Below are 17,359 nucleotides of genomic sequence, written 5' to 3'. Positions count from 1 at the left end.
TGGTTTGGTGGCAGTGGCTGAGCAGCAGTGCTGGGGCTGTGAGCTCTGGGTGAGAGGTTGGACTGGATGAGCTCCAAGGTCTCTTCCAACCTGAGCAGCTCTGTGTTTCTGTGACTCGACAGCAATGCCAAGGCCTGGGGGGCCAAGGAAGCAGGTGATCAGGTTTAGCTCAGGCAGTGTAAGTAGATCTGTGCCCAAGGGGATGGTGTCTGCTGGTCCAGAAGCTGTGCAGGGCAGGCTGACCAGGAGCTGGGGTCAGTTCCCTCAGCACCATGTTTGTTTAGCAGATTAGTTAATATAAACCAGGGCTCATGAGCTCAGGATCTGACTTCTTCCTTCCCTCTCAAGGCCGCTTGGAGCAGCAAACTTTCAAAATGCTCCTGTGGGGCTTTGCAGGCAGGGTTGGAGTGGACATTGCAGTGACAGGTGGCAGAAATCCCACACAGAAATACACAGGTGGGGCATGGACTGGGCACTTGGGAGGCCACACATCGAGTCCTGGGGTCAGAATTGGGCTCCTCACTCCAATGGCCACCACCATGGGCACCAAACCCTGGCCCCAAGTGCCATGGCCACAGGGTTCTGCAACACCTCCAGGCATGGGGACTCCACCACCTCCCTGGGCAGCCTCTTCCAGTCCCTGACCACTCTTGCAGCAAGAAAATTTTTCCTCCTCTCCAACCTAACTCTCCCCTGGCACAATTTCAGGCCATTGCCTCTCCTTCTATCCCCTGAGCCTAGGGAGCAGAGCCCAAGCCCCAGCTGGCTCCAGCCTCCTTTGAGGGAGCTGGAGAGAGCAATGAGGTCTCCCTCAGCCTCCTCCAGGCTCAACACCCCCAGCTCCCTCAGCTGCTCCTCCCCAGTCTTATTCTCCAGACCCTTCCCCAGCTCTGTTGTCCTTCTCTGGACCTGTTCCAGCTCCTCAATGTCCTTCTTGGAGTCAGGGACCCCAAGCTGAACCCAGTACTCAAGGTGTAACCTCAGCAGTGCCCAACCCATGGGCACAACCTCATTCTTCCCCTAACAACTTCTGCTGCTCTGCTCCCTGAGTGCCACATCCACTCCTTGCTTGAACAGTTCCAGGGATGGTGACCTCTCCCCACAGCCCAGCCCCGCTTCTGGGTCAGAGCAATCCCAAGCACTGATATAGGCTGGGCAGGGACTGGCTGGAGAGCAGCTCTGAAGAAAAGACCTTGGGGGTGCTGGGGGATGAGAAGCTCCCCAGGAGCCAGCAGTGAGCACTTGCATCCCAGAGAGCCAAGCAGAGCCTGGGCTGCAGCAAGAGAAGTGTGGCCAGCAGGGCCAGGGAGGGGATTCTCCCCCTCTGCTCCACTCTGCTGAGACCACACCTGGAGCTCTGGGTCCAGTTCTGGAGCCTCTGTTCCAGGAAGGATCTGGGGGTGCTGGAAGGTGTCCAGAGAAGGGCCACGAGGATGAGCAGAGGGCTGGAGCTGCTCTGCTGTGAGGACAGACTGAGAGAGTTGGGGTTGTGCAGTCTGGAGAGGAGAAGGCTCTGAGGAGACCTTCTTGTGGCCTTCCAGTATCTGCAGGGGGCTACAAGCAAGCTGGGGAGGGACTTTTTAGGGTGAGGGGTAGGGATAGGACTGGGGGGAATGGAGCAAAAGTAGAAGTGGGGAGATTCAGATTGGATGTGAGGAAGAAGTTCTTCCCCATGAGGGTAGTGAGAGACTGGCAGAGGTTGCCCAGGGAGGTGGTGGAAGCCTCATCCCTGGAGGTTTTTGCAGCCAGGCTGGATGTGGCTGTGAGCAACCTGCTGTGGTGTGAGGTGTCCCTGCCCATGGCAGGGGGGTGGAGTTGGCTGAGCCTTGAGCTCCCTTCCAGCCCTGCCAGTGCTGTGATTCCCCTGCCCTGTCTCCTTCCTTGGCACTCAGGCTACATCCGGGAGGGCTTCCTGGCGGTGCAGCAGGCTGTGGACAGAGCCATCATGCAGTACCACACCAATGGCAGCTCCAGGAGGCTGCTGGACACTGTCACCCTGCTGGTGCAGCGCTTCCCCTACCCTGCCTATGTCAATGACCTCTTCCTGCTGGCCATCCAGAACCAGCTGCCCCTCCTGCTCATGCTCAGCTTCACCTACACCTCCCTCAACATCGTCCGCGCCGTCGTGCACGAGAAGGAGAAGAAGCTGAAGGTGAGCTCAGGGGTGGGACAGCAGAGTGCTCCCTGCCCTCTGAGGCCTTTCCCAAGGGATGTTGCCTTTAGATTGGGAAGCAAATCCCACCCTCCCTGGGGTGTGGAGCCAGGCAGCAGGAGGTGGGGATGGCAGCAAACCCCAGGTGGGAATGTCGCTGATCCTGCCCCAAGGGTGAGGCTGAGCCCAGGCTGCTGCACCCAAGGGCTGGTGCTCCTCCTGGGCTGGCAGGTGGTGGGAAAGAGGGCAGCAGTGTGGGTTCAGGAGGTTTGTGGGTTCAGAAGTTCATCAGATGGGGAGCAGGATGTTTGTCATCTGCCTGTGGGAAGCTGAGGGTCTGAGCTGTGGCCTGGGGGCAGGTAGAGCTCTGCTCACGCCCTGGTGGCAGCAGCAGGGCTGAGTGTGCAGGGCTTGGGTCTTGGCTTGTCCTTATAAAGAGACCTCATTGTCCCATAAGGAGACCTTCTTGTGGCCTTCCAGTATCTGCAGGGGGCTACAAGAAAGCTGGGGAAGGACTTTTTAGGGTGTCAGGTAATGATAGGACCGGGGGGAATGGAGCAAAAGTAGAAGTGGGGAGATTCAGATTGGATGTTAGGAAGAAGTTGTTCCCCATGAGGGTGGTGAGAGACTGGCAGAGGTTACCCAGGGAGGTGGTGGAAGCCTCATCCCTGGAGGTTTTTGCAGCCAGGCTGGATGTGGCTGTGAGCAACCTGCTGTGGTGTGAGGTGTCCCTGCCCATGACAGGGGGGTTGGCACTGGCTGAGCCTTGAGGTCCCTTCCAACCCTGGCAGTTCTGTGATTCTATGATTGCCCTGCTGCTGGGTGGCCCTGGTGGCCCTGCTGCCCTCAGCTGCTGTGGTTTGGGGTTCAGCTCACTGGGGAGATGTTCTCCTGTGAGATGTTCTCCAGCACAGGGCTGCTTTGGTGGGACCTGGGCTTGCTGCCCTCCCTCACCACTGCTTCAGGGCAAAGCCACCTCCACCCTTACCCCTGACCAGGGCCTTCCCCTCAGCCCTGGCCATGCTTGGGAAGGGTGGTGACAGAGTGACCTCCTCACAGGAGTACATGCACATGATGGGCCTCAGCAACTGGCTGCACTGGAGTGCCTGGTTCCTGATGTTCTTCCTCCTCCTCCTGGTGTCTGTGTTTTTCGTCACCCTGCTCTTCTGTGTCAAGGTGAGCAGCGTTCTGCAGGCCAGCAGCTCTCAGCTGGCAAGGCACAGCAGTCACAAGGCCCTTCTGCCATGGGCTGGGCTCTCCTGGTGCCTCCTGCCTCCTCCAGCTGTGTAACAGAGGCTGCAGCTGGCCTTTTGCAGAGCTGAGTGGGCCACGCTGCTGCCCTCAGCTGCCCCTCAGGGCCAGGATCCCCTCCCCAGGAAGAGGGTGGGGGTGGGAGCCCCATGAGCAGTGCTGGGAAGCCCCAGACACTCCATGCACAGCAGGGCCACCCTGCTCCCTCAGCCGGGGCCTCATGCTCTGCTCTCCCCTTGTCCCCACACCTGGAGAAGCAAGAGATGGCCTCCTGGGTGCTGAGCAGGGTGTCTCCTGCCTCTCCAACACTGTGGCCACGCATGGGCAACCTCTAGAGTGGTCTAGGAAGGTCTGGGCATTGCCACTCATCTCTCAGCTTGACTCCAAGCCATGTGGTCAGGTGGAGGTCAGGTGAAGTTCCTGCAGCCATGGGCAGCTGCCAGGCCTGGGTGTAAGGAGGTTCTCTTGGCAGGTGAGCGAGCAGGGAGCGGTGCTCACCAACAGCGACCCCACGCTGGTCTTCACCTTCCTTGCCATCTTCTCCATCTCCTCCATCTCCTTCAACTTCATGGTCAGCACCTTCTTCTCCAGAGGTGAGTCCCTCCCTGCCTTGCTGACCCCTGGGGGATGGAGGAGGGTGTTAAGGCTTAGGTGCTGTGAAACCTTTGGTGAGTGTTGGTTGAGAGGCAGGTCTGGAGGTCCTTGATCTCATCCTGCTCAAAGCAGGGCCAGCTCCAGAGGTTGCCCAGGGCTCTGGGTTGGAGAAGTTGCTTCACCATGCAGAGTGGGCTGGAGGCTTTCTTCCCTGGTTTGGCTGCATGGGAAGGGACATGTGTGCAGCACTTCCCAAAGCAGACAAGCTCCTGCACTGGGGCCTTGGCTGTCTTGGCCTCAGGGTGGGATGGGCTGGGTAGGGTCCTGCAGCTGCCCACCATGGGTCTCTAGGACCAGCACTCCTCCTGCCTTGCCTTGGCACATGGGCATGGTCTTGTCCTGCTCCCCTGTGTCGATGCTTTGTGCAGAAGGCCTGGAGGAGAGAAGGCTCCAGGCAGACCTGAAGGGGCTCCAGGAGAGCTGGGGAGGGACTTTGGACAAGGGTTGGGAGTGCCAGGATGAGGGACAATGGCTTTGAGCTGGGAGAAGGGAGAGTGAGAGTGGAGAGGAGGAAGAAATTCACAGGATCACAGGATGTCAGGGTTTGGGAGTGGCAGTGAGGGAGGGGAGAGACTGGCACAGGTTGCCCAGGGAGGCTGTGGCTGCCTCCTCCCTGGAGGTGTTGAAGGCCAGGCTGGATGAGGCCCTGAGGAAGCTGTGCTGGTGGGAGGTGTCCCTGCCCATGGCAGGGGGTTGGAGCTGGATGACCTTTGGGATCCCTTCCAAGCTGGGTGGCATTCTGGTGGGACATGGCTGGTGGCATCCCTGTGTTGCTGATGTTTGCCCTCCTGTTTCTCTCTGTGCTGGCAGCAAATGTGGCAGCAGCTGCTGGTGGCTTCCTCTACTTTTTCTCCTACATCCCTTACTTCTTCATCTCTCCACGCTACGACCTGATGTCCCACAGCCAGAAGCTGGCCTCCTGCCTCATCTCCAATGTGGCCATGGCCATGGGGGCACAGCTGATAGGAATGTTTGAAGGCAAAGGTGAGCAAGCACCTCCTGTCCCTCAGGAGAGGAAGGCAGCTTCATTGCTGGTGGTTTGGGACTGCCTTGTGTGTGCCTGGTGGGAAGGGTGGAAAGAAGTCAGGGAGAAGCCCTTCCCTGCTCCTGATGAGAGCAAGAGGCTGGTTGATGGTGGCTCATGCAGCTCCTAGCAGCACCAGGGCTCTGCTCCTTCAACCTTGTGCAAAATGACTTCACCAGTGTAGCTGTCAAGCCAGCTCTGGTCTGAGGGGTGCCCAGCAGAGATGAAGAGTCCTTATCCCACTCTGCTCAGCACTGCTCAGGCCATCTCTGGAATACTGTGTTCAGCTTTGGTCCCTGCTGGACAAATAAAAGACATGGTCAGGCTGGAGAAAGTCCAGAGAAGGGCAACAAAGATGATCCAAGGACTGGGCAGCTGCCCTGTGAGGAAAGGCTGAGAGCTGGGTTTGGTCAGCCTGGATAAGAGAAGGCTCAGGGCAGATCCTCTTCCCATGATCCAGTGTTCAAAGTGTGGCTACAGAGAAGATGGAGACTCCCTTTTGACAAGGGAAGGATGAGGGGTGGTGGCAACAAGGCACTGCTGGGGGGATTCTGGTTAGACACAAGAGGACAATTTTCCACCCTGAGACCAATCAGCCACTGGAATAATGTCAGGGCAGTGGTGGAGTCCCCATTATGGGACACTGCTCAGCTGCAGCTGGACAGGTGCTGGGCCAGCTTGTCTAGACCATGCTTTGGCCAGCAAAGGTTGGTCCAGATGATCCTGGAGGTCCTTCCAACCTGGAATTATGTGATTCTGTGTGCTCCTCATCACCAAGCAGTGGATGGGGGGATGCCATCTAACACCCTTGGGGATCACAGATCACAGCATGGTAGAGGTTGGAAGGGACCTCTGAAGGTCATCCAGTCCAACCCCCCTGCCAGAGCAGGAGCACCCAGGGCAGCTCACGCAGGAACACAGCCAGGTGGGGCTTGAAAGTCTGCAGAGAAGGAGACTCCACAACCTCTCTGAGCAGCCTGCTCCAGGGCTCTGTCACCCTCACACCAAAGAAGTTTCTCCTTATGTTCAGGTTTGTCTCCAGTGTTCCTTGTCTGATTGCTGTGCACCACCCAAAAGAGCCTGGCCCCCCTCCCCTTGTCCCCCACCCCTCAGCTCTTGATAGACATTGATCAGATCCCTCTCAGCCTTCTCTTCTCCAGACTAAACAGCCCCAGGGCTCTCAGTCTCAGGGGAGATGCTCAAGTCCCCAAATCATCCTCATGGCCCTCCCTTGGACTCTCTCCAGCAGGTCTCTGTCTCTCTGGAACTGGGGAGCTCAAAACTGGACACAGTGTTCCAGGTGTGGTCTCAGCAGGGCAGAGCAGAGGGGGAGAAGAACCTCCCTGGCCCTGCTGGGATCCCTTTGCCCTTGGCCACCAGGGCTCTTTGCTGTCCCATGCAGGACTTGCTGCCCACCAGCACTCCAAGTTCTTTCTCCATGGAGCTGCTTTCCAGCAGGGCAGCCCCTGACCTGCCCTCTGTGTGTTGCAGGGACTGGCATCCAGTGGAGGGACCTGATGAAGCCTATCAGTGTGGATGACAACTTCACCCTGGCCCAGGTGCTGGGGATGCTGCTGCTGGACTCGGTGCTGTACGGGCTGGTGACGTGGTACGTGGAGGCTGTGTTCCCCGGGGAGTACGGAGTGCCTCAGCCCTGCTACTTCTTCCTGACGGTGAGCACTGCTGCCAGCCCCTGCCAGGGGCCCTGGGGCACCTGGGGAACAAGCCCAGCAGAGGTTGGGGACTGACCTGTTGAAGAGCAGTGAAGGGGAAAAGGACCTGGGGGTCCTGGTGGATGGGAGGATGTCTGTGAGCCAGCAATGTGCTCTGGTGGCCAGGAAGGCCAAAGGCAGCCTGGGGTGGATGAGAAGGGCTGTGGTGAGTAGGTCAGAGAGGTTCTCCTGCCCCTCTGCTCTGCCCTGCTGAGGCCACATCTGGAATAGTGTCCAGTTCTGGGCCCTTCAGGTCAGGAAGAACCTCAGGGAACTGCTTGAGAGAGTCCAGCACAGGGCCACAAAGATGCTGAAGGGAGTGGAAGATCTTCCTCAGGAGGAGAGCCTGAGGGAGCTGAGGGCTCTGTAGCTCTTCTGGAGGAGCCTGAGGGCTGCCCTCATTGCTGGTGATCAAGATGTGCAGGTTGAGTGCCCAGAGGCTGGAGCCAGGCTCTGCTGGGTGATGCCCAATGCCAGCGCAAGGAGCAGTGGTGGAAGCTGAGGCAGAGGAAGTTCCATGGAAACAGGAGGAAGAATTATTTCCCTGTGAGGATGACAGAGCCCTGGAACAGGCTGCCCAGGGGGGTTGTGGAGTCTCCTTCTCTGGAGATATTCCAAGCCCACCTGGATGTGTTCCTGTGTGCCCTGCCCTGGGTGCTCCTGCTCTGGCAGGGGGCTTGGACTGGATGATCTCTTGAGGTCCCTTCCAACCCCTGACATTCTGTGGTTCTGTGATTGCTTTGGGGGTGGTCTCACTTGTGTGCTACCTGTGCACCTCTGTCCCCAATGTACAAGGCTGGCAGCATCCTCCTGGGCTGAAGGAGATGTGCTCTGTTGTGCTTTTTTGTTCTTTGAACCACAAGGCTGTGCCTTCAGCCCTCCCCGGGTTACCTCCCCTCTGTGGTGCATTCATTAGGAATATTTTCAGGTGTCTGTAGCCCCAGGGGAAGGGCAGCACCAGCAAGCAGGGTGGCATTGCTGTGTGTTTTTGCTGGCCACCCCCAGACAGCAGCAGAGCCCAATGGAAAGAGCAGAATAAGGGGGGGGGTGACACTGGGACAGGCTGCCCTGGGAGGTGGTTGAGGCTCCATCCCTGGAGACATTCAAGGTCAGACTGGATGTGTCCCTGGACAGCCTGCTCTGGTTGGAGGTGTCCCTGCTGAGTGCAGGGAGGTTGGACAAGATGCCTTGGAGGCTCCCTTCCAACCCAATGTGGTTCTGAATCTGTGAATTTGGGACATTAACTTTTGCTGGACCTGATTTTTCTCCAGACCTTGGTTCCTTCAACCACCAACCCACTGGGACCATGCTGGGTATTGCTCCTGGAGATGAGTCCAGCAGCACATGGCCTGGTGTAACTTTGGAGACTCCCTAGAACAGGGAGGCTGTGGCTGCACCCTCCCTGGAGGTGTTCCAGGCCAGGCTGAATGAGGCCTTGCGCAACCTGGGCTGGTGGGAGGTGCCCCTGCCTATGGCAGGGGGTTGGCACAGGATGATCTTTAGAGTCCCTTCCAACCCAAACCCTTCTATGAATCTGTGGATCTGGCCTCCAAACTGAAGGGCTCTGAGGTGTGTCTGCTGCAGCTGCAGTTGTGAATGGAGCATGAAGGTCATCTGGGTTTGGCATCTTTGTGCCAAACCTTCTTGTTAGGTGTCTCAATACCCACATGAAGGCATTGGAGAGAAGCCCCAGGTGTGAGCAACCAGATCCAGTCACTTGAAATTCTCTGAGTGCTGCCTGCCCAGGGCTGGACCTGGGGGATCTGCACCCCCCAAGTGCTCCTGCCAGGAGCTGGGTGACAACTGTCACCCTCTCAGCTGAGCTGCCCTTGCTCTGCCAGATCAAATGCTTGGCAGCATCTTCAGCAGCTGGTCCCTGCAGCTCAGTTGGCTGCTGAGGGTTTGTTTAGCCATGGGGTTGATGTGTGCCTCATTATTTCATCAGGAGCTTCTGTCCTCTCCCCCTCTAAAATCCTTCTCCCAGCCTGGTTCCCTCTTGCAGCTATGCCACAGTGGTGGAAATGGAAGTCCAGCTGAAAGCCAAAAGCTGCAGCAGGACCCTGGGTTTGTGTCCAGGAGTTGCTGAATTGTTGTTTCCACCAGGATTTGAGGTCCCAAACTCCTATTTTCATCCTGCCCTGGGTATCATGTTGGGAGGGATGCTCCTACACAGGAGTGCTCACTGGAACAGGCTACCCAGGGAGGCTGTGGATGCCCTTTCCCTGGAGGTGTTGAAGTCCAGGCTGGATGAGGCCTTGAGCAAGCTGGGCTTGTGGGAGGTGTCCCTGCCCATGGCAGGGGGATGGAACTGAATGATCTTGAAGGTCCCTTCCAACACAAGCTATGATTCTGTAATTCCCAGAGAGCCAGGTTGTTGCAGAAGGTGGAACTGAGGCTCTTTCACTTCTCATGGAAGTCCTGAGGTTTTCCATGGGAATGGAGATGGGGACCTGGACAGGCTGCAGGGCTGGGCCCAAACCAACCTCAGGAGGTTCAACAAGACCAAGGGCAAGGTCCTGCAGCTGGGTCAGGGCAATCCCAAGCACTGATATAGGCTGGGCAGGGACTGGCTGGAGAGCAGCCCTGAAGAAAAGGCCTTGGGGGTGCTGGGGGAGGAGAAGCTCCCCAGGAGCCAGCAGTGAGCACTTGCAGCCCAGAGAGCCAAGCAGAGCCTGGGCTGCAGCAGGAAAAGTGTGGCCAGCAGGGCCAGGGAGGGGATTCTCCCCCTCTGCTCCACTCTGCTGAGACCACACCTGGAGCTCTGGGTCCAGTGCTGGAGCCTCTGTTCCAGGAAGGATCTGGAGGTGCTGGAAGGTGTCCAGAGAAGGGCCACGAGAATGAGCAGAGGGCTGGAGCTGCTCTGCTGTGAGGACAGACTGAGAGAGTTGGGGTTGTGCAGTCTGGGGAGGAGAAGGCTCTGAGGAGACCTTCTTGTGGCCTTCCAGGATCTGCAGGGGGCTACAAGCAAGCTGGGGAGGGACTTTTTAGGTTGTGGGGTAGGGATAGGACTGGGGGAATGGAGCAAAATTAGGAGTGGGGAGATTCAGATTGGATGTTAGGAAGAAGTTGTTCCCCAGGAGGGTGGTGAGAGACTGGCACAGGTTGCCCAGGGAGGTGGTGGAAGCCTCACCCCTGGAGGTTTTTGCAGCCAGGCTGGATGTGGCTGTGAGCAACCTGCTGTGGTGTGAGGTGTCCCTGCCCATGGCAGGGGGTTGGAACTGGCTGAGTCTTGAGCTCCCTTCCAACCCTGCCAGTTTTGTGGTTCTATGAAAACTGCAGGAGCCAATCCTGCTCTGAGGGAGAGGCTGAGGAAGGCAGCGGGGCAGGAGGAGCAGTTTCATCCTGTCTGACCTACCTGCCTGAATGCTGGCTGGCAATTCCCATGCCATGAAGAGTGATCTTGGAGATCCCTGGGAGGCATTTCAGTGGGAGGAGAGTGGACAAGGCTGGGGAGAAGAGGTGGCCTGGTGCTGAGTCTGAGATGCTCTCTTTCTGCCTGCTCCCCTCAGCCCTCGTACTGGTGCGGGCGCCCCAGGACTGTTGTGGGGAAAGAGAAGGAGGAGGAGGAGGACCCTGAGAAAGCTCTGAAGAGCCAATACATTGAGGAGGAACCTGCAGACCTGGTGTCAGGGATCAAAATCAAGCACCTTTCCAAGGTACAAACAGCCCAGCACAGCACAAACACATCAGAATGCTTTTTGGGGACCTGCCTTGCAGGCACTTTCCTTAGCATCTCCCTGCCCTCTGTGCCCTGGGCTGGGTGGGACGCCTGAGGCTCTTCTCCAGAGCTGGATGCATTTTGTGGTGGGCTGAAGCTTTGGGTACTTACAGCTGTGGTCACATCTGTATTGAACCTGTTGAGATGGAAGCTGAACCTGAATTAAACCCCAGCACCACTTGATCCCCACGGGATTCGACTGCCAGGTGAAGTGGAGGGGACAGTGGCTTGGGTGCAGCATCAGCTCATTCATGGCATCTCCACAGGTCTTCAAAGTGGGCAACAAGACAAAAGAGGCAGTCAAGGACCTGACAGTGAACATGTATGAAGGGCAGATCACTGTTCTGCTGGGACACAATGGTGCTGGGAAGACCACCACCCTGTCCATGCTTACAGGTAGAGGCCACATCCTGCTGTGGGGCTGGCATGTGGTGGGCAAGGGCTGATGGCTTGGCCTGCAAAGAGGAGCTGAACCCCACCTCTGAGCTTGGGGAAGGGGTTCGGTTCCTGCCTGCAGCACTTTGGGTTCACTGAGCTGTTGGCCAGGGGTGCCGGGGGAATGAGAGGCACATCACTGCCTGGGGAGATGGAGGGAGGGTGGAGGTCCCTTCTTGGCCCTGTGCAAGAGGATCAGCTGGTGGGACAAGTGACAGCAGTGTGTGAGCTGGAGAGCCCTCAGAAGAGAAAGAGCCCCACAGAGGATGACTCTGTGTGGGCTTTGTCACGAGTCAGAGAGGGCTTGCACCAAGGAGTGGCCTGTGCCAAGGAGTGGCCTTCATTCCTGAGCTGCTGAGCTGCTGAGCTGCAGGCAGCCTGCTCTGCCTGGAGGGCAGGGGGACCTTTGCTGCTTCTTTCTTCCCTCTTTGCCACTGTTCTGCTCCTGCCAGCTCAGGGTGCTCATGGGACCTTCCCTGCAAGTCTGCCCAGGCCTCTCTGGGACCTCTGCTAGACTGAGAGCCAGGCTAGAGCCAAGGTGAGAGCCAGGCTAGAACCAAGGTGAGAGCCAGGCTGAGAGCCAGGCTAAAGCTAAGGTGAGAGCAAGGCTAGAGCCAGGCTGAGAGCCAGGCTAGAGCCAAGGTGAGAGCAAGGCTGAGAGCCAGGCTAGAGCCAAGGTGAGAGCCAGGGTAGAGCCAGGCTGAGAGCCAGGCTAGAGCCAAGGTGAGAGCCAGGCTGATAGCCAGGCTAAAGGCAGGCTACACCCAAGGTGAGAGCAAGGCTAGCACCAGGGTGAGAACCAGGCTAGAGCTAAAATGAGAGCCAGGCTAGAACCAGGCTGAGAGCAAGGCTAGAGCCAAGGTGAGAGCCAGGCTAAAGCTAAGGTGAGAGCAAGGCTAGAGCCAGGCTAGAGCCAAGGTGAGAGCCAGGCTAGAACCAAGTTGAGAGCAAGGCTAGAACCAGACTGAGAGCCAGGCTGAGAGCCAGGCTAGAGCCAAGGTGAGAGCCAGGCTAAAGCTAAGGTGAGAGCCAGGCTAGAGCCAAGGTGAGAGCAAGGCTAGAGCCAAGGTGAGAGCAAGGCTAGAGCCAGGCTGAGAGCCAGGCTAGAGCCAAGGTGAGAGCAAGGCTAGAGCCAAGGTGAGAGCCAGGCTAAAGCTAAGGTGAGAGCCAGGCTAGAGCCAAGGTGAGAGCAAGGCTAGAGCCAGGCTGAGAGCCAGGCTAGAGCCAAGGTGAGAGCAAGGCTAGAGCCAGGCTAGAGCCAAGGTGAGAGCAAGGCTAGAGCCAGGCTAGAGCCAAGGTGAGAGCAAGGCTAGAGCCAGGCTAGAGCCAAGGTGAGAGCAATGCTAGAGCCAGGCTGAGATCCTCTCCTGTCCTGCCCATCCCATCAGCATTGCCAGGTCCATGTCCCCTTAGGGACGCCCAAGGCCACAGCTGCTGTGCCCCAGCTCCAGCTCTTGGCCAGGAGCTGGGGTGCGGTGGGGATGCTCAGCAGCCCCTCCCCCGGCTTGGCAGCAGCTGTCTGCCCCCCGGGGGCCCTGCTGGGTGACCCCCAGGCTGAGGTGGCTGCCCATGGCTGCCGGCAGGTCTGCACTCGCCCAGCAGCGGCCAGGCCTACATCAATGGCTACGAGATCTCGCGGGACATGGTCCTGATCCGCCGCAGCCTGGGGCTCTGCCCCCAGCACGACGTCCTCTTCGACAACATGACGGTGGAAGAGCATCTCCACTTCTATGCAGGGGTGAGCAGGGGGAGGGGAGGCACCCTGAGGTCACCTCTCTGGAAAGGGGTGGTGAGGTCCAGCTAGAGGAGGCCACAGCAGTGCTGGCAGGGTGGAAGCCCTCTGCAGTGAGGGCAGGCTGGGAGAGTTGGGGTTGTTCAGCCTGGATAGGAGAAGGCTCCAAGGAGACCTTTCAGTGATTCAAGAGCACAGTCAGTAAGCTGCAGGGGGACTCTTCGTCAGGGCCTGTTGGGACAGGCCAAGGGGGGGTGGTTTGAACACAAAGAGGGAGATTGAAAGTGGAGAGAAGGGAGAAATGTTTGGCAGTGAGGGTGGGGAGAGCCTGGCCCAGGCTGCCCAGAGAGCTGGGAGCTGCCCCATGGATGGCAGCAGTGCAGGGCAGGGGCTGGGAGCAACCTGCTCTGGTTGGGGATGTCCCTGCTGGCTGCAGGGGGTTGGAGTGGATGAGCTTTGAAGGTCTTTTCCAGCCCAGCCCAGTGTGGGATTCCCTGACCTGCTGACCAGGAGGTGGAATTCCACCTCCTGGGCAGCAGGAGCTCCCTGCTTGGCTGATGGAGGAGTGGAGGTGTCACATGCAGCAGGGCTTTGTGGAAAGCTCTCCCCCAGCTGTGGCAGCTCCTTCAGGGCTGGGCAGGAGCCCATCTCTGTGCTCCCCAACTTTGCTACCCGGGTTGGGAGGAGGGAGCGTGTTTGAGGTTCAGCAGGCAGTGGCTGCTGTTGGGAAGGATCTTTGGCAGACCTTGCAGGCAGGTTTTAACCCTCCCCTTTCCCTGGCTGGCAGCTGAAGGGGTACCCACCCTGCAAGTGCCCCGAGGAGATCAACCACATCCTGAGGATCCTGAACCTGGAGGACAAGCGCTGTGCCCAGAGCAAGGCCCTCTCGGGTGGCATGAAGCGGAAGCTCTCCATTGGCATCGCCCTCATAGGTGACTCCAAGGCAAGTGCCTGAGGGGCTTCACCTCCAACCGTCCTCCCTGGGGCCAGCACAGGTCCTTCTAGTGCCCCTGAGGCCCTTCCTCACCAGTGGTGAACCAGTGGGAGATGCAGGGGCACAGCATCAATTGTGCGCTGGGATGGGCCGAGGGGCAATGGATGGCAACCACAGCACAGGAGGTTCCAGCTCAACATGAGGAGGAACTTCTGCACTGTGAGGGTGGCAGAGCCCTGGAGCAGGCTGCCCAGAAAGGTTGTGGAGTCTCCTCTGGAGCCTTTCCAGCCCTGTCTGGATGTGTTCCTGTGTGACCTGTGCTGGATTCTGTGGTCCTGCTCTGGCAGGCGGGTTGGACTAGAAGATCTCCAGAGATCCCTTCCAACCTCTAGCATCCTGTGGCCCTGTGAAGGAGAGGCCAGGAGCCCCCCAACAGAAGGGGACAGCTCTGAGGGCAGTGCTGGGAGTGTGCAGTGCTGTGAGACTGCAGTGCTGTGGGGCTCGAGTGCTGTGAGGCTGCAGTGCTGTGGGGCTGCAGTGCTGTGGGGCTGCAGTGCTGTGGGGCTTCCTGGAAGCAGCTTCCTGGAAGCAGCTCCCCCTAGGCAAGAGGATCCCCTGCACGCTGTGTGGCCCAGGCTGCTCCTGGCCCCTGGGCCGTGTCCTCCTCTGTCCCCCTCCCGGCACGGTTTGAGCAGCGCCCCCCTGCGGCCCGCAGGTGGTGATGCTGGACGAGCCAACCTCGGGAATGGACCCAGCCTCCCGCAGGGCCACCTGGGACCTGCTGCAGCAGCAGCGGAGCCAGCGAACCATCCTGCTGACCACGCACTTCATGGACGAGGCAGACCTGCTGGGGGACCGCATCGCCATCATGGCCAAGGGCGAGCTGCAGTGCTGCGGCTCCGCACTCTTCCTCAAGCGCAAGTACGGTAAGGCAGCGGCCGGCTGGGCACCCCCCTGCCTCCTTCTGCCCTGGGGGCAGCACCAGGGGGGTGCAGGGAAGGGAAGGGGACCCCTTGCTGCTTGTCTTGGTCCTGGGTCATGTCCGTAGCCCAGGCAAAGCTGTGGATGCTCTGCGGTGCCTCAGTGTCCATCCCCCTGCTCCAGCACCCCAGAGTTGCCCAGTCTGGGCTGCCCCTGAACCCCCTGTGGTGCCTCAGTGTCCATCCCCCTGCTCCAGCACCCCAGAGTTGCCCAGTCTGGGCTGCCCCTGAACCCCCTGTGGTGCCTCAGTGTCCATCCCCCTGCTCCAGCACCCCAGAGTTGCCCAGTCTGGGCTGCCCCTGAACCCCCTGTGGTGCCTCAGTGTCCATCCCCCTGCTCCAGGCCCCCAGCGTTGCCCAGTCTGGGCTGCCCCTGACCCTCCTGTGGTGCCTCAGTGTCCATCCCTCTGCTCCAGCACCCCAGGGTTGCCCAGCCTGGGCTGCCCCTGACCCTCCTGTGGTGCCTCAGTGTCCATCCCTCTGCTCCAGCACCCCAGGGTTGCCCAGCCTGGGCTGCCCCTGACCCTCCTGTGGTGCCTCAGTGTCCATCCCTCTGCTCCAGCACCCCAGGGTTGCCCAGCCTGGGCTGCCCCTGACCCTGCTGTCCCTTCTGTTGTGCTGTGCCCAGGGGCAGGGTATCACATGGTGATGGTGAAGGAGCCCTACTGTAACCTGGGGGAGATCTCTCGCCTCATCTGTCACTACGTGCCCAATGCCACCATGGAGAGCAACGCTGGGGCAGAGCTGTCCTTCATCCTGCCCAAGGAGAGCACTCACAGGTAACAGCCTTCTCCCCTGCTGGCCCTCCTTGGGACCCCAGGTGGGTCCTCTCATGTGCTGTCCTCCTGGGCTTGTGTGGAAGTGAAGCTGCTCTCTGGGTCAGTGCTGGCCTTGGCAAATTGGATTTGGTTCTTCCACTCACTGCTGTCCTCCCCCTGTGCCTGCTGGCACATTAATCCCATGTCCCCATGCCCACCATGTCACCACCTGTGTAGCAGCTGCATGGGACAGCATTTATTGATCAGAGAATCCCAAGACTGAATTGATCAGAAGGCACTTTCCAAGCTAGGGTGGCCTTTAGTCTCCTATTTATCTGATCACAGAATGGTTTGGGTTGGAAGGGACCTTCCAAGCTCATCCAGTCCAACCTCCTGCAGCCAGCAGGGACATCCCCAACCAGAGCAGGTTGCTCCCAGCCCCAACCAACCTGCCCTGCACTGCTGCCAGCCATGGGGCAGCTCCCACCTCTCTGGGCAGCCTGGGCCAGGCTCTCCCCATCCTCACTGCCAAACATTTCTCCCTTCTCTCCACTTTCAATCTCCCTCTTTGATTTCAAACCGTCCTCCCTTGTCCCAACAAGGCCCTGCTCCAAAGTCTGTCCCCAGCTTTCTGATCAACCCTTTTAAGTCCTGAAAGGCCACCAGAAGCTGCTGACAGCTGTGGCGTGGAGAAGGTGGAAGGCAAAAGCTGCTGCTGGGGTGCTGAGCGCTGCAGGCAGCCTCAGAGCTGGCTGCCAGGGCTCAAAGCAGGTGCAGGGGCAATGCCTCCAGCCGTGAGTGCCCATCTCATGGGGGGCAGTGCCTCATGCCAAGCTTTCCCCTGCAGATTCGAGGCCCTGTTCACAGAGCTGGAGCAGAGGCGCGAGGAGCTGGGCATCGCCAGCTACGGGGCCTCCGTCACCACCATGGAGGAGGTCTTCCTCAGGTGGGCAGGAGGGAGGCTGGCCCTGCATCTGGGGACACCCAGTCCCGTGCTGTGACAGTGGTGTCCTGCACAGCTCTTGGGGCACGGGTTGGGTTTTGTCTCTAGGGGTTGGGTTTTGGCTCTTGGGGTTGGGTTTTGGCTCTTGGGGTTGAGTTTTGGCTCTAGGGGTTGGGTTTTGGTTCTTGGGGTTGGGTTTTGGTTCTTAGGGTTGGGTTTTGGTTCTTAGGGTTGGGTTTTGGTTCTTAGGGTTGGGTTTTAGCTCTTCGGGTTGAGTTTGGCTCTTGGGGTTTAGTTTTGGCTCTTGGGGTTGGGTTTTTGGCACTTGGGGTTGGGTTTCTGGCTTTTGGGTTTGGGTTTTGGCTCTCAGGTTTGAGTTTTGGTTATAGGGGTTGGGTTTTATCTTTTGGGTTTGGGTTTTGGCTCTAGAGTTTGTCTTCTCCAACTCAGAACAGCTTGATCCTGTCGGGGGCTGCATTTCAATCATAGAATTCAGTCCTGGAATGGCTTAGGTTGGAAGAGACATCAGAGTTCATCTTCTCCAACCCCCCTGCCATAGGCAGGGACACCTCCCACCAGCCCAGGCTGCTCAAGGCCTCATCCAGCCTGGCCTTCAACACCTCCAGGGAGAAGGCAGCCACAGCCTCCCTGGGCAGCCCCTTCCAGTATCTCCCCACCCTAGTACTGAAGAACTTCTTCCTCAGCTCCACTCTAACCCTGCTCTGCCTCAGCTCCAAACCATTCCCCCTTGGCCTGGCTCCAGACCCCCTCAGCAAAAGTCTCTCTGCAGCCTTCCTGCAGGATCCCTTCAGGTCCTGGCAGGCAGCTCTCAGGTCCCCCTGGAGCCTTCTCCTCTGCAGGCTGCACACCCCCAGCTCCCTCAGCCTGTGCTCACAGCAGAGCTGCTCCAGCCCTTGCAGCATCTTTGTGGCCTCCTCTGGCCTCACTCCACAGCTCTGTGTCCTTCTGCTGCTGGGGACAGCAGAGCTGGAGGCAGGATTGGAGGTGAGGTGTGAGCAGAGCAGAGCCAAGGGGCAGAATCCCCTCTCCTGCCCTCTGCCCACAC

At 58.8% G+C, this 17,359-nt stretch overlaps 1 protein-coding gene across 1 annotated transcript in view; it reads left to right on the top strand.

The window, feature by feature from the left end:
- The window catches only part of ABCA3 (ATP binding cassette subfamily A member 3), a 46,112-nt gene that overhangs the window by 10,118 nt on the left and 18,635 nt on the right, over window positions 1-17,359 (top strand). Inside the window, exons 5-16 of the mRNA XM_054391044.1 lie at window positions 1,893-2,152; window positions 3,212-3,328; window positions 3,876-3,996; window positions 4,868-5,041; window positions 6,573-6,754; window positions 10,303-10,449; window positions 10,778-10,907; window positions 12,530-12,684; window positions 13,466-13,621; window positions 14,328-14,538; window positions 15,221-15,371; window positions 16,198-16,296. Of these exons, the coding sequence (XP_054247019.1) occupies window positions 1,893-2,152; window positions 3,212-3,328; window positions 3,876-3,996; window positions 4,868-5,041; window positions 6,573-6,754; window positions 10,303-10,449; window positions 10,778-10,907; window positions 12,530-12,684; window positions 13,466-13,621; window positions 14,328-14,538; window positions 15,221-15,371; window positions 16,198-16,296 (1,903 nt within the window). The remainder of the gene's footprint in view (window positions 1-1,892; window positions 2,153-3,211; window positions 3,329-3,875; window positions 3,997-4,867; window positions 5,042-6,572; window positions 6,755-10,302; window positions 10,450-10,777; window positions 10,908-12,529; window positions 12,685-13,465; window positions 13,622-14,327; window positions 14,539-15,220; window positions 15,372-16,197; window positions 16,297-17,359) is intronic.

Source organism: Indicator indicator, chromosome 22, assembly GCF_027791375.1.
Source record: "Indicator indicator isolate 239-I01 chromosome 22, UM_Iind_1.1, whole genome shotgun sequence".
In the NCBI taxonomy this organism is placed as follows: Eukaryota; Metazoa; Chordata; class Aves; order Piciformes; family Indicatoridae; genus Indicator; species Indicator indicator.
This window is presented reverse-complemented; position numbering and strand designations above follow the sequence as displayed.